Below are 15,100 nucleotides of genomic sequence, written 5' to 3' on the forward strand. Positions count from 1 at the left end.
CATGCTTAGAACAATGAATTTGAGTGGCTATTTTGGCGAACTTCCAAGAGAGGTGTGGGAGGCAATGGGTAATCTACAAGCTAGACACCGCCATGGAGAAGCTTTCAATACTTAATTGTCCAAGGATTTTAACGACATTTGATTAATATCATTGTATTTTCGAAATGTAATACAGAATAGTTTCTTGCTTTCTAGGAAAATACTGGAAGCTCATTAGATATGTGGCTCGATCATATTAACCACAACTTTTTCGCATGTTTTAGGATGGAAAATTGGAAACAAACACGGCAGAAAATCATATTCATCTTGTAGTGAAACACTGAAACCCCGGAGGCCCAGACTCCAGAGGTCACACATTTTCTATGTCCCACACTCCCACCCCCAACAAGTCCTGCAACTCAGTCTCCTTGTTCTTTTTGTGATACCACTTTGACCATTAAACCTTGGCAAGTGGTAACCAAGAAATATGAACAAGAAAGTCCAACAATTAAGAGTTTAAAACAATATCGCTGACAAGATATTCCATTTATTTGTACTTTAGGAGTTGTGACAAAGATGGCCAACTTATTTTTCCTTTTTCCCAGTGGCTCACTTCCTGCAATACACTGATGAAACTTCATTGTCTGCACATCTAAATGTAGCAAGTGACAAAGATAGTCTCAACACCTCCTGAACCTTGGCAGATTAAAATGTGTAATTTGACTAATTTCTATGAAGATATGATCAGCTCCACTATTTTAATCGTGGCCATTCATTTTGCTTCTTTGTTGTACATCATCACTAGAAACAAACAAACCAGAGTGTCATAAAAACATATCTTAGCTCTTCTATAATTCTATCACCCACCATTTCAAGTACTAGTTACCATGGGAAACACAATCCAAAGGTCAAACCAAACTAATGAGAATCTTGAAGAGAACAAACAAGAAGATGAGGATGATTTAACCTTCACATGTGAGATATGCATAGAACCTGTCTCTATCAACAAGAGGTTCAAGAGCAACAAGAAATGCTTTCATCATTCCTATTGTGTGGACTGTATGGAGAAGTACATTGAAGCAAAGATCGAAGACTACGATATGTCGAAGATAAAATGTCCTGGTCTGGAATGTGATGAGTTTTTAGACCCTCATTCATGTCATTCCTTCCTATCCATAGGAGTGTTTGAAAGATGGTGTGATGTGCTTTGTGAGTCGACGCTGTTACAATGTGAAACTGCCTATTGTCCTTACACTGATTGCTCGGCATTGATCTTGAATGAGTGTGGTGGGAAGGTTAGAAAGACAAAATGTCCTAATTGCAAGAAATTATTGTGTTTTGAGTGTAAAGTTCCTTGGCACGCTGGTTATAGTTGCAATGAAACAGGGGAAATGAGAGATGCAAATGACGTTTTGTTGGGTCAGCTGATGGAGGAACAGAAATGGAAGAGATGCCCAGTTTGCAACCACGGTGTAGAGTTGAGTTCTGGTTGCAAAGTCGTTAGATGCAGGTTAACTTTTTCTTTTGCTCTTTACTTCCATTGCCATCGCTTAGACAGTTCGACGAAGTCACAAAGTAGAACTGTTCGAGGGTTGTGTTCTATTGCATCATTATGTCCATTGTATAGTATCTAATGTTGCCTTCTAGGCTCTAGATAGGGAACAAACACTTCTATTAGTGATGTCCAGTTTTTATTTGCTAGTGATTTTCTTGTCTATTTCTCTAGGACTACTATTCTCAATTCTCCACATACACAACTGCCTTCAGTTTCTTATATTTCAGATCAGGTTCTTCCTTGCTCATTCATATGTGTTGGTGATGCAGGTGTGGAACCACCTTTTGTCATGCTTGTGGAAGAAAACGCTCAAGCCACTGGTGTTGGTGCAAGAGTCAGATTCCAGGAAACCTATTTTGCATATTTATAATATTGGTAGTAATCAGCATCTTTGCTATTGTGGTCTGGGCTATTGCCACTCACACATAAGAGTGTCACTAGAAATTTATCTTTGTTCTTTACGTATATTGAAAATCTAGATGACCTCCTTCTGTGGTTTTACGGACTCAAGTGATGGATTTTCTTTCTTTTTCTTGTTTTCCACTTTTTATTTTTTGAGTTCCCTAGGCTAGAGATTACAATTTGTAAATGTCCCAACTTCTAAGCCATGGAGTGGGTTCCCTTCTTCAAAGTTTTGAGTAAGAATTCTATGATGTAATTAATTGCTATTTGTATCCAACAAGCTCACTTAAACTCTTCAAATAGTTGATCTCTAAAACCACACTTACTTTCAGAAAGCAATATATTGATCTTGCTGCCAATATAGTCATGTTGTATACCTGTTTCAGCTGTTTCCTGTTTGTACTTTGGACTTTTCGGAGTAATGAAAGAGATGCGTAACATCTGTATTCCAGTCATGCTCATTTTCGTGAAATACAATTACAAAAGTTCATCTGTCCTTGATTCATATTCCAAAAGTGGAAATTTTCAATTTCAATTTCAATTTCAACGTCAAGCTGAAGATCAAAGAAGACACAACAAACAATAAAGATGAAAACATTCAGTCTCATTCTACATTGGCGCATTAGTAAATAGGATTTATCGTGACATGTGACCATGTGAGACAAAGTAAACGAGTAAGTTATGTGTGGCAAATTGGCAACATAGAAGCGACATGGCTAATTTTGGCCTAGGGTCCAGCCTGCAAAGAAAAGAAAAGAAAATAAACAACGTTGGTTATTGAAGAGTTAAGACAGAAGCAGATAAGAATGTGCAAAGCCAGAGTCTTACTTTCACACTGAATCATCAAACTTCCTAATTTATGTTTTGATCATGCAGGTGTCGAACAGAGCCTGTTAACCAGTGGTGTTGGCGCACAAGGGCGTTATACTTGAACATAACTTTCATAACTACATTGACAATTGCTGCCATCCTTATTGAATTTGCATGGACATTCATCTGGTACACCGCATCCTTGGAAATTAGGAGCCACATAGGTGCTACTGCTCGTTTCTTCTCTTCAGGAACATTCAGTTGATCGTGGACTCGAAATAGATATACAGTTACGTTTGTAACTTTACTTATTAACGGCAAATGTTTTTGCAATGGCGTATGCACAGTTCATAAGTCCAAACATGGACAAGAATCTCAATTTAACTGCTAAAAATGACTCCTATATTTATCTGTCCAGAAGAAATAAGTCAACAAAATGGCACACACTTGCATCTAACCACTTTCAGATAAATCCTTACTGCTTAGCTCCTTTTCCTCTTTCCACCTTTTCCTCTTTCCAGTTTCCGTCGTACAACATAATGCCCAGCAATGGAACAACTTTACCCTTTCAAACATCTAGGTAGCTTCATAGCTTGGAAGGGCATGTCTTAAATCTTCTGTAAGATTAACCTCCGTTCCTTTGACTGATTGTCACGGACTAGAAGTGGTCAATTATTAACAGTTCGGAAGAGTGCTGCCATCAAGAACGATTATTTTGGATTTCAGCACCTAAAGACTACAACTTTGGATGTTCAAAGTAATAATCTTATCTAAAATATCCATTTACCTAACATTTTCAGCATTTATTCAGTGCCTCAAAACTACCCGCTGCTTACTGTAAATTGCAATAAGACAAAGAATACCTTCACAAAAATGGACCACTTCTCCCTAATTTGAGTTGTAAATATGCCTCAAAAAAAAGCTTTGGCTTCAACCACCTCTCATGGAACTACAATTGGGAAAGACATAATAATGATAATAATAATACAACCCCACCACCACTGAAGGGGCAATTTCCATCTGCTTTCACAACATAAAAGAAATTTTAAAAAAAATAAGTAAATAAAGAATTATACAGACCGTGAGACTATCTATGAATACCCATTTGCAGGTTTCTGGGGTTTCCGCCTGAAATTTGTTATGCTACATTGTGGGCAAATGTACTCCAGCCCATCTGTTTTTGCATAGTCCTGTTGTCACGTGAGTGTTAGAACATTAACTATACTACTCGTTCGGTTGCACTATAATTAACACTACAGCTCAATTGTCTATGTTAAAAACAACATTAATTCTCAATATTGATTCTATTGCATGGGGTGAAAAAATCGTATATTTGAACAAAAACAACTCGGAAGACACTCAAAATTAAAGTCTGGAAATTAACCCTCCATTTTAGACTTATTATGTATACATAAGCTTTTAGGAATAGCTGTGTCATACCTTGAAGGCACCAAGTCCCTGCCGTCTGTCACAGCCAAAGTGTGCCCACTCACCACATATACCACAGTTCACCCAATCACCAGCTGCGCTACTGTGAAAGATTGCAACCTCCAAATGTTAGCAAATGCATATCTATTTGTGTGTGTGTGTGTGTGTGTGTGCAAGACAGTGAGAGGAGAAAATAGAGACCTGTGACACAACAAGCAGCACTCTCCATCTACATCATCGTGGGCCAACTCATATTCCAAAAGATACGTCTCATAGTGTCTTTTAAGTGTATTCCCAACACCCTGGTGTAGATGGTAAAACAATTAGGAAGAAAAAAATGAGATACTCCACTACTTTCAATTTTGATATAAATGTAGGGGTGGAGTAAGACGTACTGTCATTCGGTTTGTCATTGTGTGATTGCGCATTTTTGAGAAAACCTGGCCTTTCCAGTTGATGCCGTTTCCAACGTGAAAGCCCCCTCTGGAAACTACCTAAAAAGAGGAACACGGGCTTAAATGGTAAAAGTTTGATAGAGAAGCGAATCAAATCCTGATAACATCAAGATACTGCTACAACTTCCGTAGAGCGAAATCCCAGCTATGACAAGATGAAAATATAAGAAAATATGTACCTCTCTATACAAGTTGAAAAGGTCCAGACGTTTTGCATTAAGTATGGCATCTGGAAACTCCGCCAGCCCTCCTTGAGGGATAAGACGTGTATGCCCTCGAAGGACGAGAAATTGCATCACGTCCCTTAAAAACTCCTCCTGAATGGACAAAATATCATAGGGAACTCTTAAACCTATTCCAGATATGAGGGAAGCGAAGGAGTAGATACTTGGAACATGCAATGCAAGGCAAGGAAAACTCCTGAAAGGAATAAATATCATAGGGAACTTTTTCTGTATATAAGTAAACTGTACTTCAAGATAGTAGATAACTAGAAAGTGAAGTATTGAATTTTTAATCGATAGCTGTATAATCTAATAGCACACTGAAAATAGATTAATTTTTGGGTACTATTATTTACTTCATTTTTTATATTTATCTATGAAATTGTAAACCTACTACACCTTGCTTCACTGCTGTGGCTCTTTGCCTTGTGCATCGCAAGGATTTTAAGTACAACTGACACCTGATAGGCTGATACCCTTGAATATACTGGAAGGACAGTCCAAAAGTAGTGCAACATGAACTAAAAAAAATAGAACCCTATTTACCAATAATAAAAAATAGAACCCTATTTAACGATTAAAATGCACATACAACAGGAGAGATAAATTGAAAAGTTTCCTATGGAACAATACTTCTGAACTGTTTGTACTTTTTCTAATTACTATTCTTATCCTCTTCCTTTTTCCAACTTTAAGGATAGTAAGTGACCTCTAAAGCACGGACGCACCAACCCATGGGCTGTGTCCGTCGGACGCGGCATGGACGCGCGTCGGACGCGGTCAACACGGTCAAGACGCGGTCAACTAAACTAACTAAACTGGACACCGGTCAACATGGTCAGGACGCGGATTTTGACCAAAAATAAATAAATAAATAAAAATAATATTAAAAAACTCAATTTTTTCATTTTTTTGTTTTATTAAGACTTATGACATGTTTTTAAAGTTTGATTAGGAAATATTAAACTTAATTTTGTGGCTATTTATCTTTAATAGTTTTGAATTTATGAATGTTGATACATTTAATTTAGTTTTTAATGTTCAATTTATATAAAATAAAATTATAAATATTAATTAATTTCTGCGTCCTTTGCTGCGTCCTACACTTTTGAGATATAACCGAGTCGCCGCGTCTGTGTCCGCGTCCGTGCAACATAGTAGGTGACAGCTTACTCTAATGTCGACTTTACAATAATCTGTATTTTGTCTACAGTATGCATCAAGTAGAATGTCTATTGCATCAAAATTTTGTGTAGTATATCCAACTATCCACAACTAGATAAACATCAAAATAAGTATCAACAACCAAATTTAGGGATCAATTATTGTTATATAAAAGGGGATGAAAATACAAAACTCACCTCTGAGCAAACCTGAATCGGACTTCGGTCACAGCCATGTTTCTTCAACGGTAAGGGATTCAAGGAAATAATTTGTTTTGCCTGGAAAGAGTTCGCTGATAACTTCCGGTGCGAAGCAGGAGTAGTCCCAGCAACATGAGGCTTAGCAGGGGGGAGGCTTATTGAGTTTATCTTCCCCAGGCTTCCATCATACCAGTCTTCCTCAGCTGGCCTTAAAAATGGCAGCATCTTGTGTCGACGGCTGTGAGGGATAGGCCTCATTGCAGCGACTTTCAGTTTCTGTCGCCTAGGTGATAACGGAGTGTTACTTCTATCAATTGACCTGATCTCCTTATCGGAATGTCCATCTACGTTTCCAACTCCTGATCCATTTTCACCCACTAGAACAGGTTTTGTTTCTTGACATGGCTCAGACCTCTTTCGACTTGGAGCAGGTACTTTTAACCAGCTAGGAAGACTACTAGGAATAGCATCTAGTGGATGAAGATCCTTCCCCAGCCTATTACTAAAGAAAAGAAGACGCTCAGCATCATCTTTCTCAAAAGAAGCAACAGAAGAACCCTGAATACAGGCAATTCCAAGGGCAACAAAGCTACGATAGAAAACTTGTGGAGCAAGCTGCTTCAAAACCTGGAAAGGCACCACAACACGCAAGGAAGATAAAGACTAGAGCTTATGCTGATTAAAAATTATAGGGCAGTAGATTTTGCAAAAAAGAGGAAAGATCATCCAGGAACAGTTCCATGGATAGCCACACACACACACTTATCCAAAAGCAACTTCATGGACAGCCTTGCCGAGAAAAAAAAGGTTATCATTAGCGGCACGAGCCTCAAAAAGGGACTAATTCATAGAATGATAGAAAGCTTCAAAGACATATTGGAACGATTATATACCTGAGAAGCCCATGTCGGAACTTTCATCCAAACTTCAAAAACAGTTGCCCCACAAGCAATTGAAGCAGACTGCCAAGGTTCAGATGAAGATCGCTTGCTTTCCTCACAACTAGGCAATGCATGGACTAACTGACTCTTTTCAATGAGCTCATTTTTTATATGACTTTCCAACAGCTGGAGAAAAAACAAAGAGTCTTCAAGCCAAAGAAAAAAAACATTGTTGTACCTGACAAATAAGGAAGCATAAAATTCAAGAAAGACATTCATTTATAGTTACCTCATCATCGAAACAAGTTTGCGCACTACCAGATACTAAAAGTGATATATGGGCAGAACTACTGGTCGACAGATCACATCGCATCGTTACAACTCCACGAGAAAATCCTCCTGCCTGAAGCGGAGGTGGTGGAGCGCTGCCAAATATTAACAAATCCAATCCAATCCAATCAAATTACAAAATAAAACCAAACTGCTAATCCATAAAAGACAATACTTTCCACATTTTAGAAAAATCTACATCATCTTCGTCTATCAAGAAACTAGTTAGGAAAAACCTAATCTGCTTTAGCAAGAATAACGGCTTACGGATGACAAATAATAACTTCCAGTTTCTGAGATATAGGGTATCAAACCTAAGCTACATTGACACGGATAGGTGTGTCCGTATCCGACACGGATATGAAGGGTCGGACATGGCGAATTTTCAAAAATTATATCACAGATAATATGTGTCCGACATGGACACGTGGATATGTATCCGAGATTATTTTCAAAATATTGCGTGCCCATGTAACTTAGCATCAAACTAATACCAAACTCGTATAAACAGATAAAAGAATTAAACAAATTATATATGGAAAAGAAAAAAAAAAAAAAAATACTCGTATACAGGCAATAAACATTATGTGTGCTACCTGACAGTGATTATTAGTTATTACACATACTAATTACATAAATGAGTGAGAGCTTGAAGGGTCAAATTTTCATTCAAACCAATGACCCTGGAAACCCTGGATATTGACAATCTCATAGAAAAGAATTCTGGCAGCCAAATGCATATACTACTTCCAGAAAGGAAAAAAGGGGGTTTCTGGATTAAAAATTATGTAGTATCCTATTACCCTTAAATATCTATGAGGACCTGACAATAACCCATGACACCCCAGTATGCCAGTGCGGGCGCACATTTATTAAGTTATCGGGGTACGAACCAGTATGTATGTTCTTAACAACTCACCCACCCACCAAACAAACACAAGCAAACATACAGGTATTATAAACTCAAATGGATATACCAAATTACCAAGTAAATGAGTATTTAAGCTCAAAAACACTGACCAAAAATGCAGACACAATTTGCTTTTTTTCTCAAAGAAAAAACAGGTCATGCAAGTATAGTAATTCACCAGAACTCTAATTGATTTATAACTGTGAATTTTAAAGCCAAGTTGATTAAATACCTAACACGATTATGAAGTTTACTCCCTCGTATCTGCAACAACACCAAAGTAAGCAGTCAAAACTAAAAAATGAATTTCTTCATATAAAAAAAATGTTCATGAGCAAGCGAAGGACTTCAAGAAACAATCCATAGACAAAATGAGTAACAAAGGTAAAAAGCAACATCCAAGTATAACTATTTGTGGTCTCTTAATGATAAATCCTAGCAACTCTTGATTGTGTACTACCTCAATGCTAAGAAGGGCATTCAGACCATCTTCCAAAGATCCCAATAAGAATGCATCCTATAGAGACAGGCAGACAGTCAGCTATAAGCCATGGATAGAGAGGGGTGGACATAAAAATATCAACTGGCAGCAAACATTTATGGCAAGGAAACGAACTAGAATGCCCACTTACCAAAGTGCATGGCACACCACAAACAAGGAATCTTGTGCTTACATCATCATCATGTATCTTAACAGCAGGAAGATTACCAGATGAATCCTCTTCTTCTCCTCCTCCTCCTCCTCCGGCGTCTTTCTCCACTGGAGTAATGTTGATCTTTGGGGGTTCCCCAAGAAGGCTTGGACCTGTCTTCCCATTACCTTTCTCGTTGTTTTTTAAACAGTAGAGCGTAAATGAGGCATGTGCAAGTTGAAAAACATCCCATGTGTGACTACAAGAACTAACATCCAAAAAAACAAAGAGGAAGTTATTACCATCTAACTTGTACTGTCAGCCTTAAGCAATCAAAGAATTATAAATGTGCATGGCACACTGATGCAGCTTAGCTCTCTATGAAGAAAGAAAGGCAAAGCGGTCAACAACAAATGGTCATCCAATCATTCATATCAAAAACAACCAGAATTGCCACCTGCTTCCCTCAACATTGCTTCCCTCCTCACCCAAGTTATTATATATATGGTTCATAAACTTCATTTTATTTTTGATAGCCAAGATTCATAAAATAATTGATTACCACAAGTGTTGATCAAACATGTGAGAAGTATCAACCCTAGGCGCAAGTTTTAAGTAATTAGACATAGAACAGATACACATTTAACTCAGTATCCCCACCATCCAAGATGCATTTTTCATAACAGTTAAATGCAGTACCTCTGAACCACTGCCATCAATGCCTCACGAAAATGGCAAGCTGCATAACATGACAACGAATCCTTCCAATATATAACATAAGGAACTCCCTGCCAAGAAAAAACATCTGAATCAGGAATTAACTTTATCAAAGAATCAACAGAGAAGCCATTTATAAGTACTCTTATCCACTCTCCTCCAGCCAACAATTTTTCGCTAACTGTCCTTTTACCGGAACAGGAAGTATGATAGAGGAATTGAACAGATTAAGACTTGAGAATCACCTTAGAATGAATTGTTTCTGCCAAGTTTCCACCATCGGGGATTTCTAAATAAACCTGCACCAGCATGCCAACATTTCGCACAAGATAAGATCAGACCAGACACTTAACTTCTTATTCTTCACCATTAACTAAGGGATTAAAATTCCATTAAGATAACAGTTACTTACAGAAAGCAATAAAAGTATGAGTACAGAGTAGAAGTTATTATGACTATTTGCAGTTCGCAACGTGAAGCTCAAACACACAGTAGCAGATTTACAGAAAAAAAATATACTTCTTAAGTTAGAGAGACCAAGAAACCCAACACAAATAGCTGCAAAAACAAGAAGATGGGCCTCAAACTGACATCTCAAACACCTCCGATGTGCTTACATGCTACAATATAGTAAGTAATGATCAGGCATCATTTATATATTGCTGAAAGAACTTATCCACTCAGAACAAGTAAGCTCCTAGTCCTAAATGATTCATTTTTAATGCCTTTTATAAATAGCCATCCAAATGATGAGTTGAAGTCCAGTACTATGAGTTGCACATTTATAAGCTTAGGACAAAGATATGTAAATCCTATCGATTATATTGTTGATTTGGTATCCACATGAGACAATTTGGAGTTAAACATATTAATTTGGTGACTGAATAGCAAAGTGATCATCCTTTTTTCTCTTCGAATTTCAAACACATTTTAATGTCAACAGAGAATCTCTACCTCTAATTGTGAATCGAGACAGAGCATTGCAAAAGTTATAAATAGCTCTTACAGATCAAGTCTAAAGCACATTCAAATTATAAACAACAAACAAAAATGTTTTTTCCAATGCTGGCGATGTGCATTCAGGTCTCTCTCAGGGTGTAAATTCACAAATAGCCAAAGCAACAAAGTACAATACATGCACTATATAATTACTAAACAATCCAAGTAACAAACACTTACAGTAGTTGGCAATGTGCTATTAAAAATCCCAGATATAGCTTCGGGAGTAGACAAATCAACACCTCCCCAAACCAGTGAACCAATTCCTTCTTCATTAACTAACTGTTCTCCTAGCAAGTACACCATATTAGGCTTTAATGATTCCATAACTTGCCTGAACTCATCAATTGTCGGATTAATCAATGTCTGAACCTGTAACCACACATTACAATACTTAATCAATAGTAAGAAACTAAACAAGTTTATAAGACGTGTTAACTAAAATTAGTACCTCTAAACGACCCGAGGAAGCCAGCTCGGGAAAGGGGTATCTCTTTACATCCTCTTGTCTGTCTTTAAATTTTCCACAAATTACTGCAAGGAGACTACATGCATACTTTGAAGGTGCTCCTTGTACACTAGACATGCTTAATGCATTGAACCACTCATATATATATATTATAAATAAACAATCAACACAACCAAATCTGAAACACTAACAAGGCCAAGATGAAATCAGCGAAAAATATAGAAAGCAGGGAGCTTGAAATGCAGGGAAAGAGACACTACATCGAAAACGAAGAAGGAATTGGTAAAGTAGAGATGGGAAAAAAGTAAACCCTAGAATTTAGAAATCCACGAAAGAATAAAAGAGGACCAAACTCAAACTCACTGTCTTTGATTCTATTCACTAATAATATATCTCTGCCCTGCCCCGTTTAAATTTTTTTATTTATTAATTAGTGTATTTATGTTATTTTGGTCAAACAATTGGAAATTGGGAAAAACAATTTTCATGAGAGAGAAAAAGAGAGAGATGATTCAATTTTTTTTTTTTTTTTTAATTGTGTTTCTTTTTTTTTCTTTTTGGATTCAGAAAAAATAATCTGAAAAAGAGTGGGTATTTTTTTTGGACTTTAGTTTCCATTTTGTTTGGGGATTTAATTAATCTGGTGATGATTTGTAGTAGTTGTTTGTTGTTGTTCCCACTACTGCCCCAGTGCCCCAAACATTCAACTCTCCAATACATTTCATTGTTACTAATTTTTTTTGCTTAATTTACATGTGGTGGTAAAAAAAGACTGTTCTTTCCTTGTTCTTTAGAACATTCAAGAAACATTCAAAAGTATTATTATTATTAAACAATTGTGGGTCCCACACTTTTGATTCACTACTCCAGTAGTCTAGTATGTAAGTTGTGTTTTAGTTAACTTGACTAAATCAAATCTATTTCATTATGACAAATTGAAAATGTTCGTTCGTAGTGACTGTTTCTCGTTTCCTTTTAAGTAATCAGTTGGTGCTCTATGCTTGTGACTTCGTGAGTATATGCTTGGATAGTTGTTTTATACTTTTTTTTTTTTTTTTCGATAAACTTATACTTTTTATTATGTGCTTTGAAGAGAAACACATGTGCTCTATACTTATGGTCTTGGTCATTGAATTCGGTCATCTGTTTAGAATTTAGATCAGTTTGATTAGTCACCAATAGGATAACTGCATGACACATTCTAAGGAGAGTTACTTTTTTAACCTTGAGGGGTAGCACAACTAGTCCCGTCTTGGGTTTGCTGCCCAATGGTCGCTAGTTCGTTTCCCCTCAAAGCCACTTGTGTGGTAGTATCCAGTCGAATTTCCAACCATGGCTCCGTGATTAGTCGAGGTGTGCAAAAGTTGGCTCGAGCACCCAGTTAGCAAAAAAAAAACATGAGAGTTACTTTCCACTGCAGTGCTACATAAACAGTGCCCAAATTATACCACTTGATTTTACATCAAGCTATGTCGCATATATAAATCGAAATTATTGCTTTTAATAATGTGTTGATGAAGATACAATTAGGTTTATAATTATGTGAAAAATGATAATTGCATTAACATGGGTGTGCTCTTAAATTTGAATTGTCGTAGCATAGAGATTATAAATTTGCAACACAATGAATACTACATGTTGGGTGATGATACGAGAGGTCTAGAGTTCAAACCTCACTTGCACACTATCGAGTTACTAATCTCTTTAAAAACAAGCTTGTCTGCACATTTTTGCCCATAAAATAAAAATAAATAAATTCATGGTACAAAGTTTAAATGCAAAGTAGAGGTGTACTTTTTATGTGTATGGATTTATGATTCATTTTAGGTCAATTTACAAAAGTTTAAATCCCATGAATCTATGACTGCAAAAATAGATTGTGTGTGAACAATAAATAAATAAATAATACAATGTCTAATGCACATAAAAAGTAGATGCAAATATAAGATAACCCTGCATTGAACCCCATTTCCAAATAAATTATGCATTGTGCGAACAACAATTAATGAAAGTATGTGTATCCACTTAACATAATCGCCCAATCAACTGATATGGACACTACGTGTGAAAACCATAACAGAGATTGCCACTCTATTTAGTTTTACAAGTATGTGAACCGTGCTACACATCGGTGTTTTTTCAAGTCTTTAAACATGTCGCTCTAACATCTCTCGGATAGTATGATTTTTTGAATTATAGTTATAATCTAAAAAATCATATAAAAATATTAGGAGGGGTTGAATATAATTTCAGTGACGTGAATGAGGTTTTCTAAATTATTTTAAATAATATTAAGATAAATCTAATATCAGTAAAGTGAGGGAGTTTTTGGCAAATTGTTTAAAAAGAAAATAACTAATTAGAATAACTAAGGGAGATAGTTCTAAAATCTTAAAATAAATAGATTATAAATACACTGTTCGGTTGAGAAGTGTGACTCTTAAAGACCCGACTATCATATAGTATATAGTGTAGAGATGTCTGGAACAACATGTTATTCATTAATTTGACTTAATAAACCCGGTAGGGGTCCCCTCTAGGGTGTTTCCCAAGAATGATTATTTTTCCAATAAGGTATTTTTCACTTTTTTAGTCAAAGACAATAAACATCTTTACTAAGCACTAAAAATACAGAGAATTACAACAAAAGTATGTTAGTTAAATCCATTGTTATGTACTTTCGTGTAACAAATTGCTGCAAAGCATAACTCCCCTATTCTAAGTCGATCTCTAATTACAGCCGCGTCTGCAAACCTCGCACTGAAATTGATTGAGCCTGTGGCATAAAATGAGGGAATTGAATGACCTTGACCATATACTAATGTTGACCATTGCATGGATGTGACTATGTAAAAGTTATTGAAATCCCTTATCCACTATATTATCTTTTGTAATATTCAACTACTTTATGTTTAATCTCAAGATCGCTTTACCAATAAAATAATCTAAAAAGTTTAAATATTTAAACAAATAAAATATTTAAAATTTCATGAGTTGTCTTAAAATTAAAAATTCCAACCGTTTTCTTATTTTTTCCACAGCCCGATGAAATTGCATGCAAACAGTCCCTTCCTCATTTCTCTTTGTCTCTCTCTCCGACTCTGATTTCTAACACTTGTTATACATTACTCAGGTACGCGTTCATATTTATTCTCATTCTCAATTTTTGTTTCTTTTACATTTTCATTTAAACTTAAAACGATACTGTGTTCTTGTTGGTGTAAGCGCTTTGTTTTGTTTTTTTCTCCCTTGCGGATTTCGTGGGTTTGTTTGTTTTTTGGATACGGGGTTGAATTTATTATAATGTTTTTGATTTATTGATAACGCTTTTTTGCATTTGCGAAGATTAGTATCCGGTGGAATTTCCAACCAAGGCTCGAAATTAGTCGAGGTGTGCATAAGTTTGCCCGAACACCCAATTAGCAAAAAAAAAAAAAACATGAGAGTTACTTTCTACTACATTGCTACATAAGTAGTGCCCAAATTATACCACTTGATTTTACATCAAGCTATGTAGCATATATAAACCGAAATTATTGCTTTTAAGAATGTGTTGATGAAGATACAATTAGGTTTAGAATTATGTGAAAAATGATAATTGCATTAACCTGGGTGTGCTCTTAAATTTGAATTGTCCTAGTACAAAGATTATAAATTTGCAACACAATAAATACTACATGTTGGGTGATGATACGAGAGGTCCAGGGTTCAAACCTCACTTGCACACTATTGAGTTACTAACCTCTTTAAAATATAGGCTTGCCCACACATTTTTACCCATAAAATAAAAATAAATAAATAAATGGTACAAAGTTTAAATGCAAAGTAGAGGTGTACTTTTTATGTGTATGAATTTATGATTCATTTTAGGTCAAATTACAAAAGTTTAAATCCCATGAATCTATGGCTGCAAAAATAGATTGTGCGTGAACAATAAATAAATAA

The 15,100-nt window shown here is 36.0% G+C and overlaps 2 protein-coding genes across 6 annotated transcripts; one reads left to right on the forward strand and one right to left on the reverse strand.

Moving 5' to 3' along the window:
* The first annotated feature begins 719 nt into the window (after positions 1-719).
* On the forward strand, positions 720-2,236 carry LOC147512588 (E3 ubiquitin-protein ligase RSL1-like). The gene is made up of 2 exons (XM_086595618.1): positions 720-1,489; positions 1,804-2,236. Exons 1-2 carry the CDS (start codon positions 867-869, stop codon positions 1,961-1,963), a joined length of 783 nt encoding a protein of 260 aa, XP_086451744.1. The 5' UTR covers positions 720-866; the 3' UTR covers positions 1,964-2,236.
* Positions 2,237-2,413: 177 nt separating this feature from the next.
* Positions 2,414-11,783, reverse strand: LOC147512589 (ARID/BRIGHT DNA-binding domain-containing protein). Of its 5 annotated transcripts, XR_015215025.1 has the most exons (18): positions 11,138-11,420; positions 10,867-11,058; positions 9,933-9,986; positions 9,670-9,758; positions 8,971-9,238; positions 8,799-8,855; positions 8,571-8,602; positions 7,388-7,523; positions 7,111-7,284; positions 6,215-6,844; positions 4,809-4,946; positions 4,570-4,668; positions 4,376-4,476; positions 4,187-4,277; positions 3,827-3,936; positions 3,610-3,695; positions 2,765-3,440; positions 2,414-2,675 (listed from the first exon to the last, which is right to left on the reverse strand). XR_015215025.1 is itself a non-coding variant. In XM_086595617.1 (16 exons), exons 1-15 carry the CDS (start codon positions 11,270-11,272, stop codon positions 3,838-3,840), a joined length of 2,295 nt encoding a protein of 764 aa, XP_086451743.1. In that variant the 5' UTR covers positions 11,273-11,420; the 3' UTR covers positions 2,414-2,675; positions 3,827-3,837. The 5 variants fall into 5 exon arrangements, 3 of the variants coding, with proteins under 3 accessions (XP_086451743.1, XP_086451742.1, XP_086451740.1); XR_015215026.1 differs by lacking the exon at positions 2,765-3,440; XM_086595617.1 differs by lacking the exons at positions 2,765-3,440; positions 3,610-3,695.
* Between the last annotated feature and the right edge of the window lie 3,317 nt (positions 11,784-15,100).

This window comes from Coptis chinensis, chromosome 3 (genome assembly GCF_015680905.1).
Source record: "Coptis chinensis isolate HL-2020 chromosome 3, ASM1568090v1, whole genome shotgun sequence".
Classification (NCBI taxonomy): Eukaryota; Viridiplantae; Streptophyta; class Magnoliopsida; order Ranunculales; family Ranunculaceae; genus Coptis; species Coptis chinensis.